Source organism: Cariama cristata, unplaced genomic scaffold (assembly GCF_000690535.1).
Source record: "Cariama cristata isolate BGI_N322 unplaced genomic scaffold, ASM69053v1 scaffold3811, whole genome shotgun sequence".
NCBI classification, from domain to species: Eukaryota; Metazoa; Chordata; class Aves; order Cariamiformes; family Cariamidae; genus Cariama; species Cariama cristata.
The window spans coordinates 8,759-31,039 of record NW_009598530.1 but is presented as its reverse complement, the minus strand read 5'-3'; the positions used below and the strand labels follow the sequence as shown (position 1 = coordinate 31,039).

The 22,281-nt window shown below is 38.0% G+C and overlaps 1 protein-coding gene across 1 annotated transcript; it reads right to left on the bottom strand.

Moving 5' to 3' along the window:
- Positions 1-3,406: 3,406 nt before the first annotated feature.
- Positions 3,407-21,578, bottom strand: LOC104168662 (baculoviral IAP repeat-containing protein 6-like). The gene is made up of 11 exons (XM_009709323.1): positions 21,471-21,578; positions 19,167-19,275; positions 16,416-16,597; positions 13,365-13,502; positions 12,754-12,947; positions 10,642-10,753; positions 9,933-10,015; positions 8,525-8,747; positions 8,264-8,424; positions 6,253-6,311; positions 3,407-4,818 (listed from the first exon to the last, which is right to left on the bottom strand). The coding sequence occupies exons 1-11, from the start codon at positions 21,576-21,578 to the stop codon at positions 3,407-3,409; spliced, it is 2,781 nt and encodes a 926-aa protein (XP_009707625.1).
- Positions 21,579-22,281: the final 703 nt, after the last annotated feature.

The window sequence follows — 22,281 nt, the reverse complement described above, 5'->3', positions numbered from 1 at the left end:
GTCGAACCTCCCTCGACCTGTTGGTCACACTCATCCTCATGCACCCCAAGATACCATTGGCCTTCTTGGCCACAAGGGCCCATTGCTGGCTCATGGTCAACTTGATGTCCATGTTGTCCACCAGGACTCCCAGGTCCTTCTCTGCTGGGCTGCTATCCAGCAGGTCAACCCCCAGTCCGTGCTGGTGCATGGGGTTATTCCTCTCGCAGGTGCAGGACCCTACACTTGCCCTTGTTGAACTTAATCAGGTTCCCCTCTGCCCACCTCTCTAACCCGTCCAGGTCTTGCTGAATGGCAGCACAGCCTTCCAGTGTATCAGTGACTCCTCCCAGTTTCATATCATCAGCAAACTTGCTGAGGGTACACTCCGTCCCTTCATCCAGGTCACTGAAGAACAGGTTAAACAGGACTAGACACAGAACTGACCCCTGGGGAACACTGCTAGACACAGGTCTCCAGCTAGACTCTGCAAGTCTTGAAGGCAGCTATGGGAAAAATTGTATGATATACCAATGAAAACATCAACAAGCAGAAGAAGGAAGGGGGGGGGGGGGGAGGGGTTATTTTTTTTTAAAACTTTCAGACATTGAAGTACCTCTTTGCCTATTCCCACCATCCAAGCAAGTAAACAGGAAAGAATATACCGCTCAGCTTATATTCTCGAATAGTTTCCAACAACATTCAAGCATTTCCAGGGCATGTAGGTTCCAGATCTTCTACTTAACATTTTCACTTACGTCTTTGCACTAGAAGCTACTTGTTAGAAGGATTAATGTTGAATACATCAGCAAATATAGCTATTCTACTTTCAACACATATCTTCCTGACACTGTCAGACTGCAGGTACCATCCCATACGTTGTCGTAAATATAAGGGAGCAAAGACCTCAAAGTGATTTTGGAAGAAGCCTAAGAAAACTGCATTTAAGAAAAATAATAATGATTATAAAAAATTTCTTCAGCCAGCTAGCAGATACGCAAGCAATTTTACGTACTTACAGCAGAAAGATTAAAGGATGATTACTACTCAACAAATTATGCAAAACCTATTCCTTACATCAAGTTATTAAAATGTACAATAAGATAACAGGATTAAAAAATTTCCATTAATAGTTGAGCTTTTTGATTTGCTTTTTCTTTCAGTATTCCTGAATTGTCATTCTTCACAAAGCTTTGTATTTTGGCATAAACATTAGGACCCCGAGGCTTCAGACATATCTAGTATCAGACTCTTAAATCCAGACTTCTAATGGACATTGGTCCCTAAATATTTATGATGGCTTTGGACCTAATTTCTCAAAAGTGGGAAAAATTATACCAAGAGAAGTGACTGAAATGTTAAAAAAAGAACAGAAATGGAAAGCTCCTAAAGACATTTAAATAATGAAAATAACGAATTCTGAAGTTCATTCTAATTTGGTTGCAGAGAAGAAAGTCAAGTTCCAAATAGAGTTGCAGTGGGTGTAAATGAAAGATAAGAATAATCAATGGATAAAAAAAAAAAAGAGCTATCAAAGTACCATATTCAAAAGAGGAAACTTGAGGGCAGAGGGACACCTGTGGTATACAGGACTACAGAAGGGACAAAAAAAACAAATAAATCTCAGTCATCTTAAAGGCAGCAAGAACAAAAGAAGTCACGGCAAAGCTACTTATAAATTACTGGATGGCTACAAAGCTACTTATAAATTACTGGATGGTTATTATAACACTCTCAGAGAGAGAACAATACAGAGATGTTTATTGAAAAAGCAGACTGATGTGCTTGTCTATTATGAGGAAGATTAAGTATTCTCCAGTCAGTAACAGAGGTGGTAGTTATCTAGGCAGAAGAGACAAATACTCCTACGCGCACAGAATAAACGCTCCCAACTCAACAGACCTGCATATCTTACACTCAAGGTCCCGAAACAGCTTCAGACAACACCAAATGCTACAAGAATATAATTACCATGCACGCTAACACTGGATGGGAAAGTACCATGCACAGTAACGATAAGCCCTTTAACTGTTATCCTTCATCTCAAAACACAAGAAAGACAGAATAGATTTGATGTAAGAAAGAAATTAACACTAGTACAATTCTGTAGAAAAAACCTTAGCAAGGTTTGAGTTTTTTTAAAATGAGATTGCAGTTTGATCAGCAAAGTATATGTAAAAACATTATGACATGGATACGATACACTAACAGTTTTCAAAGGCGATTAACCTTTCACTTAGAGTTCCATTTTAACTAGGAAAAAGTGTGCATTGCTAAATAAAGCTGGAACGGCTTAATAGAAATTTCTTCAAAAGCAGTTACCAAATCAGAACAATTTAGTAAATAGGAATGTGTCCATTGGGAATCTGCAAACATAAATAGCAGTTGCTAACATGCAATGTTTTCATCCATACTAAAAAAAAGCAAATCTAAAATCTCCACTACTAAAACTCTTGGTAGGTAAGTGATAAACACAGGGCCCTTAGCATTTTTTTTAGGAATGAAATTTTTTAAATCAGCTTGACTTTATCTGCTGGAAACAGGTAAATCTGATTTGAGTTTACCAACCACTCATCGGAGGACTGTGTCATCAACACGACACCATCATGAAAGGAGGAAATGTGTCACTTTAAATTCTTCTAGTAAAGTTCAACATGATATTGATGGGAGTTCATTCGAAACGTGTGAACCAGCCCATCAGCTTAGCCCCTCTGAGAGGCTGAGCGTTTCCACCAGAGAACTAAATGAGACGTTGGTGCATGTAGGAACTTGCCTGGATGACAACCAGAGCTGCTTCGATGTGACACAAGGAAGTAGGGTGTGTGGTGGTTTAGGGACTTCTACAAAGTAGCAGGTGCCTGGACTTCAGTTACACTCCCTTTCTACCTGCCTTCTTCCCCCCAGGTGTCTTGTGTTCGTTTTGAAAAAGATTTAACAATCCTGCATGGCTAGTCTGGCTCTCAGGCTCAAGGAAGCGAAATCCCAATTGCAAAAGGCTGAAGCAGAACCAGCAGCCCTATCTGAAAGAAGATACAACTGACCACTGGAATAAGGTATAAAAGCATTATCTTCTCTAACCTCTTGAATACCGCCAATTACAGACGGGACATTTTTCTGAAACGTGGATCTCTAGCACAGAAATAATTACATACTAGAATTATCTTTATTTGTTTTGGATTTAAGAAAATATGTGCCTCTACAGGAACACATTTACCAGCACACTGGACATACCCAAGAGTTATTCCCATTTTAGAGACTAAAATCTACATTTAAGATGAGGAATTAACTAGAGTTCATGTTCCCTAGAACAGAATTAAACTGTAAATAAATTCAATGGAATTTGTCTATTATTATTTTGAAAGTTAGATTCTAACATTCTATAATACAATCCAAACACAGTCAAATCAAGCATTTAAAATAATTTTTTTTAAAGAAAAATCTTACCTTTGGTGCATGCACATAATCTGTCTGTGCCCGAACAGTATATCACAGAGACAAACATATCTGGTTCCTCAGTGCCCTCTTTTTTAGGTGGCTCCACTTTGGCCAGAATTTCAAAGTTTGAAAGATCTAGTATTTTTAAATATCCTCCCTGAGTAGTTATTACCAGGTGCCCAAGAGTAGGTATCTCAGATCTTCTCTCTCTCCCACTGCCATTTTTAGAAGTTAATTGTATTTCCTCTACAGGCTCCTCACAGTCATCCTCTCGATTATCCAGTATATCTGGTGGGAGCAAAATCATTGAGGTAATTGTGTCTTGGGGGTCTTTGATATGCTGGATTTTTACCGGCTCCTCCTCTAGAGTAACTATTCTAGTGGCATAATTCATCTTATAAAGCACTAGGTATCCACCACTAACACTTCTCTGTTCAGGTTGAATTATTAAAGGATTAGGTACATCTGCTGGTGACTCATGTTGTATTACATCAATACTCGTGCCATTCACCACAGCAAGACTCGATTCTAGTTCCCCCTTCCTTCTATTACATAGTGCCGAGTTTAATTTATTTAAATTATTCAAGGCCTCTACTTGATTTATTGCACTCAGAGATTCGACAGGACAAGTCCGCAGTCCTACTAACAAATGAACTCCATCTGCACAAGGCGTGATTGAATCTACACACAGGTTCTCCTCCTCCGCAAACTTTGGCAGACGCAGGCACTGGACCAATGTCCCAGGCTTGGGAACCATAGAGCTCCACTTGTCCGAGTCCGGAGAAGTTAGGTTGGCTGCAGCATCTGCAAACTGCTGAATGTAAGTCACAGGGGGGTCCTGTAACAGCAACTGTTCCTGACTGTCCAGCTCCATTTCAATGATCTGTGGAACCGTGAAACCATCATCATGTATACTTTTACTCATAATATTGTTCATCTGTGAAAAAAGTTTTCCTGCTTTTTCATCAGATTCCTTAATGCTGTATAGCAGCAATACAGGTAAAGTCCTCCTTACCAGAGGGGAATTCAGTTCTGAATTAGTGCAGGATTCATTGTCAGTTGATCCCTGTTCCGAGACACTCTCACCTCGAGTCCTACTTAAGCCATCCAGTGACCTCTGAGAGTTACTGCTAACAGGAGAGGTAGCAGGTGATTTGTATGTTAATAGACCTCCAGCTAATAAACAAGGAAAGGGAATGTTGTGTTGTTCTAGATGTTTTTCCTTCATCTTTTCACTCTTACAGTTGGCCAAACAGGGATTTGCCCCAAGTTCTTCTAGATCCTTAACCGTGTCTTCCAGAACATTTGCGACAATTTCCCACTGAAGTTTTTCAGGTTGCTGAAGAATGCTGAGAGCTGTTATATCAAGGCTGACTTCCATAGTTTCTTTTTGTGATGTATGCCCTTTAAAACAAAAATATTTAATATAACATATGTTCAACAAAAAGTAATCATATTGCATATATTACAGACTTACCCTCATAATTAAGCATATTTAATATAACATATGTTCAACAAAAAGGAATCATATTGCATATATTACGGACTTACCCTCATAATTAAGCAAAAAAATCACTGCTCTACAGTTTCAGGATGTTAAAACATTCCATGTGTTCAAGATTTGATAGTCAAGGAACAATAAGAGAGGTCCAGAAACATTCCTTCCACACAGACTAATGGTTCTCCTCATTTTATCAACACGAGTGAAAGTACAGAGAACTGGACATTAGCATTCATAACAAGTCTCCCAGTAACCAGCACTAGATTTCCACCAATTACTCTACTTGGCTAGACCACCATACTGAAATCCAACTAATCTAATCAACTCAGTTCATGTTCTGCCATATATTACTCTCCTTCCTTCCTAGACAATCCAGTACTACCAAAAATCTGCAATTCTGCAGATTCATTCTGCAATCTCGGTTGGAAAACATGTCATTTTACTCTAAAACTTGATACGTCCCACCGTGTAACAGACCAGCTAATAGAAAGAATTCCAAGCTATTATAAAACAAAATCCAGTAAAACTTAAAAGAGACAGTCTGATCAAATTAAACAGTACTGTAAGAACAACAATGAATAGAAGAGTTCAACTAAGTAATGTAGAGACTTAAAAGATTACAAAGGACATCATACAAACCCAGACTAAGAGCTGATTTACGCATAAACGACAGAGCACCACCTTTGCTAATACTTTTGTTGAAAAAAATCTTTTTTGCATCTCAAGTCTATTTTCTTATGTGTATGCACATGCATACGGTCTTTTTTTCCCCACTTGCTGATCCTTACTCAAAGATGTAAACTGAATTATGGAAAATAAGCATGTAACCCTCCCTCCCACCAAAATTTATGATTCAACCTCTAAGAAAATAGCACAAGAACACCATGCATAGCACTGTTGTGCTTCCATACGAAATCTTTATTCAGGAAGAGGAATATTCTATCGAAGTGCATACCCACAGGGAAATAATCAAGATACAGGAATTCTCTCTGGCAATCTCCTGAATTCTGAAGGGTTTTGTACAGCTGTAATTTGTTGCTGTTCTAAGTTCTTTTGACTTGGTTTGTGTGTTTTATTGACAGCAAGACAAGCAATGCTTGTTGTCAAATAAGACATTTATTAACCAACAAAGTAGGGTTTTTTTCCTCCTGTATGTAATCTTTCCACCACACAAACAGGGACTTAAATATTTGGCATTGCCGCCAAGGTCAATCTTTTCCCTTTTTCTAATACAGTGAATATAGTACCATTGGTTTTGACAAGGCTTATTCAAAAGCCTGAGAAAAACAATTTCTCTCCTGACCTCTAAACTATTATATGGATCAGATATAACCTACCTGTCACAGATTCCGATCTGGAATGTTCTTCACTGTCTGAATCCTCCAGTAGGTCATCACTGAAAAAAAAAATAAAAATGCATGAATGACACTATGTACACTGTAGCTCCATTCTTACTTTTAATTAAAAAATTTAACTAAAGGAAAAAATTAGTAAAAAATACAATATGTATTAAAACCTAGCATTTCTTTTACTCAGCACTGTATATCCATTGATGAGTTGGTCACAGACACGAACAATATAAAGATTTTTTTCCCTCTGTCATCGAACCAGTAAACCAGCTTTCCACTTGCCTCATTCTGCTATTGTATTCCCAACAATTCAGACATAAAAGGAATTAAAATGAAAGCCAGTTCTCAGGAATCTTTCCATGAAAAACAAAACCAAACAAACAAAACCTCTAAAAACTGATGACACCTTCTTCAAAGTTCCTCAAAATAGTCTCTGAAAGGTGGAGCTGCCAGACTGGTCTTCAATTCTACCAAGGCAATTTTGTAGCTAGTACAGAAAGGGTGTATGAACGGCATCTTGCTTTTAAAAATACTACGAGATGAATCAATTTTTCATAAACACAGATTCTGTTCAAGATACCTCTTCAAGAGAAATCGGCCTTTCAGTAGTTCTTACAATATACAAAGATTTTACGCATCTGGCTTTTCCAATATAAGAAACAATTCCCTATTAGAGGCTCTTTACACACAAGAGGATGTCTGTGAAAAAAAAGAATGCCTTTGCAGCTTCAGGGATAACTGCTCACAGTACCAAGTCAGATCCCCAAATTACAACAAACTGGATGCTTCCTCCTCACACCCAAGAAATAGATCTTTTGGCTCAAACCTGATCAACCTTCACTTCACAACAAAACAGCGACAATTCAGTACTTTGAGTCTCATCCAGCCTCCCCTTGAGCGGGAAAGCGATAGTAAATTTCATATAAATCAAGTGAAGTGAAAGAGGCTTAGTTCTGAGCACTATGATTGCACTGACTGTACTAATTGTACTATCCTTTAACCAGCTCTTAAAATTGGCTTAATTCTTTGACTCTCAAGAAGTTCAGAGCCCTAACACTACAGTAAAAGTCCAGGTCCCAGCGGTTGTTAGGGCCCACACTCTGAAGTTGCTCACGTTTCTACATCCCCTCTTCAGAAGAGCAAGCTTCGTATTTGCTCTGCAGTACTGTAGGAACCAAACTTAAAACCAAAGGTTTACTTTCCTGTGCATGCAGCAGTACTGTTACTTTCCGTGACGCTGAAGTTTAAGAAGAAATATTCAGAAAACCAGCAAGACTCCACAAACACCTTTTGTCCTGAGTTTTCCAACAATTACTCACTCTTTTGTTTGTGTTTTGGTAAAGTGAGAAAGGAGTTTCCAGTAACAGACTGTAAGAAGCATAAATGAAAGAATACTGCTTTTTCTCACATGACACTTTCTAAGCACTGGCATACCCTCTAGTCTATCTAAAAGTTCGTGACAGGACTGTCTAATTGTTCAGATTCTGCCTGCATGTGTTAAAGGTACAAAATGAAAGCAATTCCTAGCATATCCACAGAATTTATTTTCAGAACGACATAACCAGAAATTAAGAAGCAGCAACCAGAAAAAAGCATGTTCCAGAAGTCCACCAGTAGCCTTTACTTTCAAAACCTGAAATGCATAACCCATAACTAAAATGAAAAGCTGTTCCAAAACCTGTATTTCTCTCTTTTTTTCTCTGCCTCTGGAACATCAGCACAGGGCAGCAATGAGATTTGGAATCTCTCTGTTAGTGAAGTATAACAACTGAATTTTTTTTAGGAATAAAATGGAACTGGTTTCAAAGACAGAAATTTAGATTATTGCTTTTTAAGTGTTGAATTGTGTACAGATACACAGCAATTTAAAAAAAACTATCTCCATGGAAAAAAAAAAAAATCTTATCAATCTTAGGTTTCACAAAGCATGACTTAACTAACCAGCATTTATCACTTACACAGCAGCATTTCATATTTCTAATTTTGTAGATTGGCTTACCTGTCTCCTTCTAATTTTGGTATATCTGAGCAGCTAGATGAATCTTCTAGCCACGCTAGTGTTGGTCTCCTTGAGTCAACCCCTGAGCTCTGTTCTCCTGATAACATAAGTTGCTGCACAATAGCTGGATCATATGCATTGATCTCAAATTTTAAGTGGACCTGAGAAATAACAACAAAAAACAGAAGAGGTCTTTGATTTAAATCGAGATATGCTTAATCAGTAATTAGTTAATAAAAACTGGTTGTTTATATTGTATACCTTCATAAGTTTTGAAACATCCCATATGCAGATCTTTCCTCGTTTTGTTGCAGCAGCTAGAAAATGAGGGCAACTTCCAGATCCAAAGCAGGCTATCCTGTCAGTGCCATCCGTGCAGGGAAATTGTGCTGGACTTGTTGCCAATGTGACTGAAAGAGGTACATTCTGAGTGTGCTCACCCTTGACAAATGGGCAGTTTGGGGAATGTCTCTCATGTTCCGACCTTTTCATATTAAAAACAAACAGAGCAAACACTGATTTCTTACTGTGAAAAACATACGCATCATATACAAACTCAGCCCTTGAAGTGAAGCTGAAACTGAACCGTTTGAACTGTACTACAGTAAACCATACAAGAGAGTTCTGAAGCTACGAATGCAGGCTTCCCTGCTGTTTCTCAGCAGCAGACTGTATTAAAGCCTTTGATCACTTAATGGATATTCATATTCAAATGGAGGAATCTACACACACTGCTCTTGATATCATCAGTTCATTCAAAAAAAAATTGTTCTATAGGCAGTAGCCCGTCATGTCCTCAGGAAGAAAAGCGCAGATAAAATTCTACAGAATGTACATTAGAATTCCAATATTGTGAGACATTACTATAAGTGACCTTAATAAATGAAGCAATGTCCTGTCTTTAGTTCTACATCCACACTGACAAAAAACAAAATTGAAAACAGTCCTGAATGACACATTGACCAAGAAGCATGAAAAAAACCCTTCTAATCTCAATATATACCCGAGGCAGAGACATGGCAAAGAGCAATTACACTACTACAAAATGTCTGGAAACTAACAAGGGAAAGGAAGAGAGAAGGATTATGAAGATAATATTACAAAGGAAAGTTTCCAGCAAGTCAGGAATCTGATGTGTTCAAACAACGATTACAAAGTACCAAATAAGACAAAAACTACTTTAAGAACCCTTTTAAAATTAATCAAGGTCCTGCACTTCTGTCACTATGCACAATTTTAGGAAACTAGTAATGGATCTTGCAACTTCACATAGAGATCAAATACACACTGCATGGCCATTGCAGTTTAAGAACTTTTAAAAAAAAAAGTGCTCTAGTCACAATCACACATAAGATTGAGTTTAGATCCCTGCAAAGAAATGTTGGCTGCCATCTTTGCCATGGAACAATTTGAAATGAATAGCAAATCAGAATTAAAAAAATAAAACCAACCTCAATTTCTTGGGTTTAGTGTTATACAGAAATCTGACACAGCACAGGGAATTATTTTGTGATTTGTGCCACAGAATCACTCTGGAAATCTGTTCTTGTCAGTGACATTCCCCACACTCACCAGAAATCCCATCCAGATAATGTTGATCTTTGTCCTCCAAAGATTTCTAACCTCTTCAGTACAAAATTAAGTTGACTCCAAACATCATTAAACTTACCAAGGTTCATCTGTAGGCTCCCAGCATACCAAACACACACTACAGGTAAAGCACATTGCTCTGTCATCTCCTGATGACGCAGGCTGTAAAAATAAGAAGAAACACTTTAAATTTATAGAGGTATGAGCTACAAAATGCTTTAACTAGGTGATTGAGTCCTTTCCTTCTTCTAGTGGCACTGCAAAAGTAGTGGAATAAAATGTTGAGGTTGTATTTATTCATTAAGCTTAATAATTTAGTAATGTGATCTAGGACCATTTGTTACAATACAGTCCAAGATCCACTAGGAAAGTATGGTTAGAGAACTCTGATGTCAAGCTTGTTGCTTTTTTTTGCTTTACTTGCACTATAAAAATTAAGGATATTTACTCAACAATCTAACAAGGAGACTCTACGTAACAATCAACTTCACCTGTATTATTGTTGTTTAACTCAGATCAATTTGATAGTTAAAAATGTTTGGTTTATATGCTGAAGTTCAGAACAGTATTTTCTGTGATCTATACAAAAAAAAGAAGCAACCTGAAGGCATGGAAAAAAAATTAAAAAAAGAAAAGAGCTGAATGACAAACTTTTTCGTTACTGTATTTCCATCACTGAAGGAATCAATTTTAAAAAAAGGAAAAAAAGAAAAAAAGAAAATACTTCTTCCCCTGCTCCCCAAACCTTCACCTAGGTAAGAAATACTGAGAACAACTAAACCTTTTACCTGGTGATAGAATCCAGCTTGAGCCATAGGATCTGGCTGTGCCCACCTATAACCCACATGAGGCCATGAAGTGAATGTCTCCCGTCTGTTAGCTTCACTATACATCAAAGACCTAGAAGGGTGAAAAATTTGACATTACCCAAAACTGCCACTTAGAATAAAAAAACTATTTATCAGATATTTTCAATGTTTTAGTAACCGTTAGAAATACCACAGATAGTTACAGATAACTTATCCTCAAAATTATCTTTAACAACTACAGAAAAGTTACAAAGTTCTCTCACTTGGGTCCCTAAAGTACATCCTCAGTAAAAGACGAAAAGCAATACAACAACCTACAGGCCTTAAAAGCAAGATTAATAAAATAAGCTTCCAGGTAGCCTATTTGGTCAAACAGCAGAAAAGCATGAGATATCCAAAGCTATTCTGCATTTAGGGAAGATGCAGAATCTAGCCCAATGGAAGAACTAGAGAGTTGCTTTTTTTAACATGACAACTGCTGCAAAAATTTGGGTTTATTAGTTGAATAGATATGAACACGCATATTTAAAAAGACCCCAGAGAGGTATTTCAGGCTGAACTGAATACATGGTACAAACCCTGCAACATTTGTCACTCACTGCATACTACGATACTTTTTACTATAAACTACTAAGTCACAAAATATGAACTCCTCTGCAACTCAACATCTACAGAGAAAAGAAGCTCCTCTCTTTTCCACCTTCGCTCAGTGCATGTCCCTCATCTGAAACAGTACATAAGAAACAACTATCAGCTTTCCTTTTTCCTTGACAGAAGTTTGTTCTCCAGTATCATCACAAGAACTAGCACTGCTAGATGGAAAAGTGCCTTACTTCTTGCTTCTGCTCCTCAGTTTCAGGAGATTTTTGCTGTCTTACAAGAGAATGGATATATTAAACATTTCCTACCAAGCAAGTAAACTATTTGTGCAACACCCACATAAGGGTTGTCTTAACTTGACATCATACCATCTTAAGAAACAGACCTGAGAGAGCTGTAATCAAATATACAATATGGCAAGGTACAGGTAGACCTGGAGGCTTGGGGAGGGGAAGTAAGAGATTAAATCAATTGCCTTAAATTATTTGAGCTGTAAGAAACAATAATATGCTTGCAAAATAATATTTGTATAGAAACTTTCAAGAAGGAATTGATTCACAGACTTAAAGATTTACCAGTATTCTAACTAGTCTTGGCTGATGAAGGTTAAAATAACAGGTTACTCTCTGGTTTACACATTATCACTCGGATCAGAAAGAGATGAAGCAACAGTCTGAGGTAAACTTTTCTCTGACCCTAAATGCATAGCAGGTGTCTAGACAGTTCAGAAGTAGCATATGTACACTCAGTAAAGGTAACAACTTCCTAAACTTCTAAAACACAAAATGCAGCCATAATTCTTTCCTGCATGAAGGAAAAGGAACTGATTTCATGATGCAGCATAGTACCTATGCTCCATCTTTGGCAGACAGATGAGTGCTCTCTTTGCATTCAAAAGAGGCGTACATATGCTCTTAAAGCTATGCAGTTTCTGAACACCTCAGCATTGCAGTCTCAGTAAGGTTTCAGTACTAGTTTTGAGTAAAGCCAGTAACATAGGTGTCTAGTCATACACACCTGATTGTTCAGATAAAACCCATAATCAAACATGATAAAGAGTAAAGCCTAGGTGAACACACCACATTAACGTGTTAAAATACCACCTAGGTATTTTAATGTATATTTAGGGCTGCAATCGTTACCTTTCTGAAAGCATGTTAAAATACCACCTAGGTATTTTAATGTGTATTTAGGGCTGCAATCATTACCTTTCTGAAAGCGTATGTTGGGATTAAGAGCAAAGAGAATTCAATTTGTGTGGCATTAAAGTCAGAATCCAAACAAAACAGAGAAACCTTTACGGGTGCCGCAGGACTAAGGTTAGTAATATGTACAGCGCATTGTGCATTAAACAGTTAATTAGTGGTACGCGTAAGAGCAAGAAAGTACATCATAGGACTACGTACTTTGGCAAGTAAATTAAAGTCATTTAGGAGCTTATTCTGATATAACTAAGGGGCCAAATTCATCACTTATTTTGTCTTAATATACCTGTCCACAGATCGACCAGGTCCCACACCAAGTTCTGGTCGCGCGCTGGGTAAGAGGTAAGATAACCTATCCATCACAGAGGATGCTACAGGTAAGGCAGCAATATTTTGATTTATCTTCTTGAGTTCATTTACAATGGCACTGGCGACAGACTTCAAAACATGATGAGGAAGGTGGAACGTAACCGTTGCCCACTAAATTAAGAAAAAATGTGCCTAGTTTATATTTTAAAATTTTAACATCTAAACAACAAATAGACCACAAAACTGTCAAAAGCAAAACCAAACACACATCTTGCACCCTCCCTTGATTTTCCGAAATAATACAAGAACAGACACACAAAAGTAACACAGACGTAATGCAAGGAAAGTCAATAACTTCAGATTTTAAGCTCAGTTGGGTTTATTAGTTGGGTTTATCAGCAAGAAACTAACTTCGTTCTCTTAACAAGGGAAACTTCACACAGAGGAACTAAGGAATACATAATACATTCCATCCTCTTTGAACAAAATTCACCACACTAAGTCAAGCGTTTTGTATGCTTCAATAATGGTAGCCAAGCAAATTAGATCTGGGAATACACGTTAAACAGAATAGAGACAAATTCTTACCTTTGCAACTTTATGATTTGCTGCTGTTTCATGTGAGGTATTTTTTAAACCATCCTTCAGTTGTGTGATGAATAAGTCATATCCCTCTGTGCTAGAAACATCTACTTTTTCTACGCAAGCAGATAACAGTTGCTGAGCCTAAAATGCAGATGTACAAGAAAAGTTAGCACCCACGCTGAATAACTACAGACAAGAATTACACCTGTTTCATTACTCTGGGAAATGTAATTTGTCATATCCTATTTTATCATATATTAAATCAGCATAATTCCCATAAAAGACCCAGAGTTGAGTCAGTAGTTTCAAATTTTACTTTGCAGGCCAATCAATGGATAAACTTCAGCAATAGTGACAGTAATTACTACAAGTTCCCTCAAGGGCAATATTACCAGATGTTACACAAGTCAGTCATATAAACAATTAAAACAGAACATATATTAAAGCCAAGCAAAAAGGAGACAACTATTGCCCAATGCTTTCCCTTCAAAAGGATTCACTCAGCTTTAGGGACAAAAAGTGAGAGCAAGATCAAAGTCTTGACGTATTCCTCAGTAGCTTTGTATCTTAAAAAAAGAGTAGATGATCATGAGAAAAACAACGCTGCGACAAAATTAGAGATAAATTGCTTACAATGCTAGTATAATGAAGCTGAAAAATGAGGCAGAAAAAAACCAGGCTATCTTAGAACCCAGAAATTCTTAAAACTCAGAAATAATGCCTCTAGAAAACAGCGCTATAAACATCCATTTACAGACTTTTTTCCTTCCAAGTCCCATCTGTTTCTAGTTTGTCCCTCTGTCTGCTGACTTCATGTCGTCAGGTAAGATTCAAAGGTATGCTTTATGTGCGAAGCACAGAGTTTTCTGCATCTGCTGTTAGGTGAGCTAACATCTAAAAAATGTTATATGAGATCTTTCAAATTACAAACACAGGGAAGTATTTCCCAAGAGCAACGGCCAGCCAGTCCTTTAAACAGCCACAAACTACTCCAAACAGAATGGACCAAATGGCCACTTGGTTACGTCCTTGGGGAGGTAAAGGGAAGAAAGACAGAAATAAGGCAAATCAGTTCTCTAGCTAAGGCTGTATCCGTTTCTCAGATTTCCATAAAAAGACAATTACAATTCTTGTGGCATCTCATACTTCCCAAGTCTCTTGCAGATGACAGAAGAACAATAGACAGCTGTGGAAGTTCATAAATTTTACAGTGTTCTATGAGGAAGTAAAAACAGCATAGAGATTGCATCATAACTTGTCAATGCTGCCAATTAGAAATGCATAAAGATGCACTGCATTACCAGCATATCAATCATATAAAAAGACTACTTAAATTAAGTGCAAAAATCTGCAGAAAAGTTTTATAGACTAACAAAAATTAAAGGGTCTTGCTTGGATAAAGGTTCTTGACCTTCCTATGATGAAAGAGGTGGACTGATGCATTTGTATGATATTTGCTTAATATTTACTAAAATCTTCTGTGGTCTGGGTACCTCCTCTTTAAAATTAAAAGTGAGAACTGAAGACTGATAATGTTTTTCCTCCCACCTCACTGATTTGCCAGGAACTCCCCAAATCTGTTCCTACTGAACCACTGTATCTTCCAATCTTTTTCTACAAGAAGAAACTTTACAGAGAAGTGCACTGTTTTAACCTTGAAATAAGGGTCTGTAAACTCTTTAGAACTAAAGAATCTTTAGCTAAAACTGACACAAACTTATAGGTTGTATTGAACAATGTGAGACTGCAAACCAGTGACAGTACAACTTAGGAAAGGAAAGGCTGACCTCCGTCAGTCTCTTCACACTCAGCCACACATACCAAGATTTTGCAGTTACCCCATAAAGGGTGTAAAAATGATGCCAGTGGCAGCAAGCCTGTGGAACCTGGAAAACTCCCTTTGGAGACCTCTATGAAGTAAGATTTTATTGCTGTTACTCCTACTCAAGACAAGTAGTTAAAAACCTCACATATAACACACATTCTTGGTTCATAATAAGCACCTATTATTCAATATTCCATGCGCACATAAATATTTTAAATCAATGCTTAGGATAAGTTTGTGGTGGTAGTGCATCATTCAATATAAATTTATTTCCCACAGAGATGAGTGGGAAGTGGTCTTTTCTCAGAGTGCTTTAAAGATTCAGAATCTGGATCTATTAGTCTGGTTTTGGTTTTTCGACAGTAAGCACTGTTCTAAGTACTACCATTGGCAGATGCTCTACAATTCTCCCAAAGAATTAATCTCGCTTGTAATTAAAATTGTTATACAGATTTACTTCCAGGTCTTTTGCTTCATGACCACTACAAAGGTGAAAGCTACTTTCCTCGTCACCGAGTGACAGAAGCAATTGTTAGCTGTCTTGTATTAGGCAACATCTGAAAATCAGAATGTACATGCCACCTCACCTAATAAATGCTATGCTAGCTGAAGGTAAACCAATGCAACAAAACCCTAACCATTACACTCTAAGAAAATATGTGTACATTGGATTCTCTTAAAGTGATTAGTTACATTGTCTGAAACCAGGAGGAATCATGCTCCAGCTGCGATAATCCAAACATAAAACGGAAGTCAAGTTTGCAGGGAAAAAAGTCCTTCATTAGGTCAACTGACGAAGCTGGAAAAGTTAGATTCCAGCATTCATTCTTCCCAAGTAGCAACACTGTATTAGCTGATTTTAATTGTCTTTTTTTCCCTGAAAGCCTAAAACAAAAATATTAAAGGATGCTTAGCAGCCCAGACTGACTTCTAGAAGTGCATGTAGATGCCACACAAAAGCACTGCAAAGCTCTGGAAACAAGACTTTATTTCTGGTCACTAAAAAGTTCTTTTGTCTCAAATAATGTGCTCTTGATGACGCAAGCTCTTATTTGTTTGAGACATGCGTAAGTGCAAAAAGCTACTGCCCTATGACAGCTAATAACTAAGAAACTTTTCCATTACCTACTGTTAATATCACACCAGAAACTCAGGGTCAAACGTCTGGTTTCAGTATTTCTGACAGAGCTGTTCACGTACCCTTTTTTTTTCCCCTCGTCATATCTTACCTCTGTAACCGGCAATTCAAGCTGAACCACGTCATCTTGTTTTGAAACAGGCGTTTGCAGAGCTGTGTCTAACAGTAAGATGCCATTGAGATCTTTCCTACATCCTACTGCATAATCGTCCACAAAGATCACTTTATCCACAGCAGAAATATACTGACATTTCACCCGTCCACCTGGTTTAGCTATAAAGGGAAAGACAAAAAGCAAGATCCGATTAGAAAACAGCTTTTATAAAAGACCTTTAATATCTGTTCTGGAAAGTAATGTAACACTTCAGCAAAATCTTTACTCCTTGAGATGATCAAAAACTAGCATTTTAGCTACTACAACTTTCACCAAACTTTTATATTTCCTACATTAAAAAAAACCCAACTAAAATCTATACATCCCATCAACCACCAACCATTTTATTCCTATAATGCAAGCCATCATTTAAGTCCTGCTTCTACCAGGAGGCCTAAACTAGTGGTTCCAAGCCTAATATAGATGCCTGACGTACTTGATGTTAGTTGACAACCAATAATAAGAATTAAATTGTACAAATCAGCATGAAAATTAAGGTAAAATTGCTAAACTACCATTAAGGCTGATGAACCCCATTTAACACCATTTCATCAAGCAAAACGAAACTCAAATGTCTGACAGCTAAGTACAGTATGTCACGTGTGCCAACGTTACCTGCGTTCCTTGCGACACTAAGGTAGCTTATATCTGCTCAGCGCTGCACGCGGGATGTCAGGAACACGTTAGAGAAGTTTGGTGGGGGTGGAGGAAGACTCTCAACAGAGAAATAGGGAAAGGTTGTGGCAATGGATATTATCCTGGAAATGTTTAATGTTGCTTGACATTACTACATGTCTACGGCTGGATGGATTGTAAAACTGAATCCACGTAATATGCTATCTGTGTAGAAGGCAAATTGTGTCAATTCAAGGAAAGCGTAAGCTGCTTCTACAGAAGCAGACTGTACGTATGTTATATGGACACATCATCCAAAGGGCAAAGATGACATCACCGGATCATCGACACAGATCTCTTCTTGTTGCACAGGAACAAGAGTTTCGTTAAATTTAGCATTGATCAAGTCCCGCCCTGTTCTCCCCTTTCCTCAGACACTGTGTTTTATTATGAATAATTAAAAATCGCCATTTAGGTAGTTAGCATGCAGATAAAGCATCCAGATAAAGACTGCTACCTAACTCTGCTGCCTTCACACTCTGATATAGTTAAATGGAAATCAAAACTTCCCAAAATATAGGGCACATCAATTTGACCATACTGCATTTGTGGTATCCTCTTTTGAAAACTCAGATCAAGAACAGTTGTCAGCTGCCCTTCTCACCAAAATTTTGGAAACAATGACTCATACTCTCAAAATATAGGGCATATGTCTTTGCCTGCATGAAGTATACTGCAATTGTAATCATTGCTATAACAGTCAGAAACACTTCAAGAGCCCTGGAATCACTTGATAGTTGTGAAGTCGTCAGTCCCAGCTCAACAAACCAGGGTGCTCTGAATGGCAAATCAACTAGTTTCAAACTTTATTTTTGCTAATACATTGGAGTTCCTCACACAAGACTTTCTACAGACAACACAGCTGCAGGCAAGGAAGTAAGTCATTCTACAGAAAAACAATGGCATCGACAAAAATTCAAATACAAGTTTTAACATCTTTAAAAGTATTAGTTTCAACAATGTACTGGAAACTGTTCTGTAAATAAACTGAAAGGTATCTGATGCCTTAAACTAGGAACCTCAGTAGATTCACAGGGTGTTTGCAGCCTATTCAGTGTGATCCAAGTCACGGATCACTGCAGGACACTTTCTTTAACCCACCACTCCTCTCCTCCTCCTTCTCAGAGAAAACGGGAAAAGCAGCTCACCTTTTCTGGCAGTGCCCACACCATGGACACTTTCTTTTGCACTTTTCTCATTTCTTCTCAAGTACAGGACTATGCTCATGCCCTAGGACAAGGAGTTCAGGAGCTTGTAGGAGTCTCAGCCCTTGTGGTTTTCCAGGCTAGACCATTCTTATGCTACCATTTCTGTAGTGAAGTTAGTGAAATTTCATGTCTAAACCACCAAATGGCTAACTAATATCCTCTGTGTAAGTAGTCCCAATTTTTAGAAGCCAATGAAGATTACTAATGAGGTAGATAACATGCCTAATCAACATAATATTTCTGCTCCGTTAAGAAACAAAACAAAAAGTAATAACTACAGCACAAGAAATATATTGCCCAACAGCTGCGATTCCCACTGTCCTGGTTAGTATTTTGGTTGGTTACACTGACAGAAAGACCTTGGCCAAACTATCTCTAGAAAGTTATTTACAGTTGCCAGTTGTATCTTATTTGAAGCACAAAACCCCAAGACAAGCTCCCTTAGCCTAAATTGCGGAAAGCCTCAAGGAAATGACTCAATGTTTAGTGTCATTCCTACATCCTGGGAAACATTCTGCAACGGACTGGTTTACACTTTGAATAGCCTCTGAACTGGTGACAAGCTATTTTGCAAACTTAGAATTTCGAAGTTCAGAAAACACACCTCAAGACGGATCTACTACTAGTCACAAACTATATCATAGTTCACATATGGCTGGCCATATGATTAAAACTAGTAAACTAAAGAATTTAGAAATCACCACCATAGAAGAAGTCACCACTGTAGAAGAAATGCCTAGAAACATTTAATCTTCCTCAAAGCATTGGCAGAAGGGTCCTTTCTAACTCAGGATCAACATTTTACGATGTGCCAAAGGACTCCGATCAACGTCCTTTGAAAAACCTCCCATTGGCACTACAACATTAAGTCCTGCCTGTCCAGCCTGGCTACATTTACTAGTAGTGATCTGCATCTTCACAAATCACAGTTCAAAAGTTTCACACAAACTCACTAAATTACTTAAGCCAGATCATCAAAACCCAATTGTTATTCTCATTTTAGCCCTGATTCCTCCAGCTGTGATTTATTTTGGGTGGTGGAAACAGAAATACTCATTCAAAGTTGTTAAAAATTTTGGTTTTCAGTCTTCGCACAAGTGGATCATAGCTTCTCCCAATATTTCCAGCTTATCTGTCTAGGATTAAAAACAAAACAACTCACAAAGAAGTCATTAAGCTTTTTGTCAGTTCCTGTAAGGAAACCTGGCAGGCTGCTAGCATGCTCGAAGTGCAAGCCCAATAGCATACTACATTATGGTATGTCATCTATAACAACCTTAGAACTAGCAACTTGAAAACTTAAAAAGCAAATAAACATCAGATTGTAGAAATGAAGATTTTGAGAAAAGGAACATTATGTCTTCTTTGTTTCGAACCATACAGAAGAGAGATCAGCAATTTGCTGTCATCAAAATCTGACCTACAAAAAATATTACAGAAAACAAACTCGTTTGGAGAATATGTAACAGTCTAAGCAGCATCTATTGTGCCCCCTTGTCTGCAGGCATTAAGATGAACCAAACCGATTAGAGAATTAGCCTTGCGTTTCAAGAAGAATGAAAAAATTTGTCTCCATTTCTTTGCTATAGATAGCTATAGCCTCAAAGCTTTAGAACTTAAGAGAAAGTGGCTGTCACCTGAATACGCATGGCCACCATCATGAAGAGATGTAGGTTAATGGTGGCAGTAACACCTTGGATCTTTTCTAATATTGAAAAAAGTTAATTCACCTTGAAAACTGCTAGCCAAGAATGGCACTAAAACATGTCACAAAGTCAGTAATTCTTTTGACAAAAAGCTCCCAATGCACAGCATGCAAAAAACCCAAAGAGTTTCTAAATTACAGTAAACGAACACTTTTATCTGCAGTTATAAAGTGAGAGCGGTCAACACATGCATCACAGCACTAATTCCATAATGCTAAGATCCAAGACTGATCAAATATCTGAAGGAACATCCATAACTTTGATCTATGAATGCAACTAGGGCTTTAGATTAAGAATCAAAGTAACATTTTTGGAGAAATATAAAACCCATCAGCTTAGCAAAACAGACACATTACGTGCACGGATACCAGTTTTTGCACTTCCCATTTAAACTAGAATATCCAAACAGTATCTCAGTACTCATTTCAAAACACTGCAACACGGGAAGCTAAATGGATAAAGTTTCAGGAGATCAAAAGTCCTACCTGTCCTATTAACTTTGTATCATTAGATTTGAGCATCAACTTCTTTAAAGGGAAGAGAATCCAAAACTCAAGAGAAGGGAACGGTATAACTGCAGAAGTCCTTAAAATGTACTGTTAGAATTAAAAATAAAGTTTTAATTTTCCCCTTTATGTTGTGAAGTGTGGGTGTAAAGCTTCAAGTTTAGGAGATATTAACGCTCATGGCAACACGCTGTACGAAATTCTCCTTCCAGAAGCCAGGCTGGCAGACAACAAAACTATCCTTTCCATCAGAGACAAAAATCCTTCCTGCCAGAACACTGGTCGGCTACTTCTCACACATTTTTCACATGTACCCGGGATTAAAAAACCCATATGTATCAGTTGTCCTCACTTGTTGCGAGGCAGGTGCCTTTCCTGCTGCTACCATTTCACATAATCATAAAGCCAACTGAAAAATCCAGTTAGCAAGTGTAATATCCTGTTGTATGCTACCTAAGTAAGCCAAGTTTGCTAAGGCAAGCACATCAGAACACTTGCAGTTTGAGGAACTTCTACAGTACAAATACAAAAAAACCCAAACAAACAAAAACCGTCTTAAAAGTTTAATTTGCTGTCTTGTCTTGTCATATTTGCAGGAAACTATTTGGAACTACGAAGTCATAAAATCACAACAATTAGTTGTAAAGGGTAATGTTTTCACACAAAAAAGGACAAAAAGCAAACCACTGCAAGTCTGGTTTAAAAAGGAGAAAGTTGTCCCTAAATTGTTTTACATCGGTGGCTCCTGCAGGAAACAAAGACATGGTGGTTACAAACATTTTGGAACACAATAAGGAGAAGGTGGCTAAGGCATGGCCAAACCAGGCCATGACTGCTCATCATTACTGAATTTATCCGTTATAGCTTCTCATTGGTTTCTCCTCCTCTTCTCCTCACCTCCATCTTCAGTAGAAACTTCAGCAGTGCGGTTTTATCTCCCAGGTCCAGCCCCAGGCCCTTATTTGCTCTAAACATCACCTCAGCAAAGCACTCTGCTGCCGCCATGACGACACTCCATGGGTCCCTCCTTTCCCAAAACAAAAGTGTTCTCAGACTCGAGGGAAGGATGGAAAGGAATCTATTGGATGAAACCAAGTTCAGGTTGCTATTTTAGACGAATGATGTAGATGGGCTTAAACCAGCTGTACAGAAGCAACATGTTCTCTTTTAGATTTCACTGTAGACACACACCTCCATCTGCCACATGACCTGGAAGAGCAGTCCAAAATGACTGAATAAAGCAAAAACACATTCAGAGCTGAAATGGGAAAGAAAACTAAAAACGTTCTCCAAACAGCAAGAATGCTACAGGAGGCAGAAATACCCAGCTTAACATTACAAAGTGCCTTCAAACTCCCTTATTTGCCAAAACTGGTTCAGTTAACCAAGAACAAGACATGTGATCTACATTTTATCTTTTCCTTTAGCAACAAACAGGACAGAATTGTTTCAGTATCAGTTTCATGATTTGATAGCTGGGTTTAATAATCCTCATTAGGGCCAGAAGAGGTGTTATCTGGGCCGACGCATTGGAGACTGCCGCATGAATATTAACTAGACGTGTCTGATGAAGCAACTACTAACAGAAGCTAACATTAACACTTAAAAGCTTTCAGAACATAAACAAAAACCCACTGAGATCAAGACAGTTCAGCTTTGCAGGCGTAGGGTCCTCTTCCACTCTACAGACTTCAACCGAGACTGAATC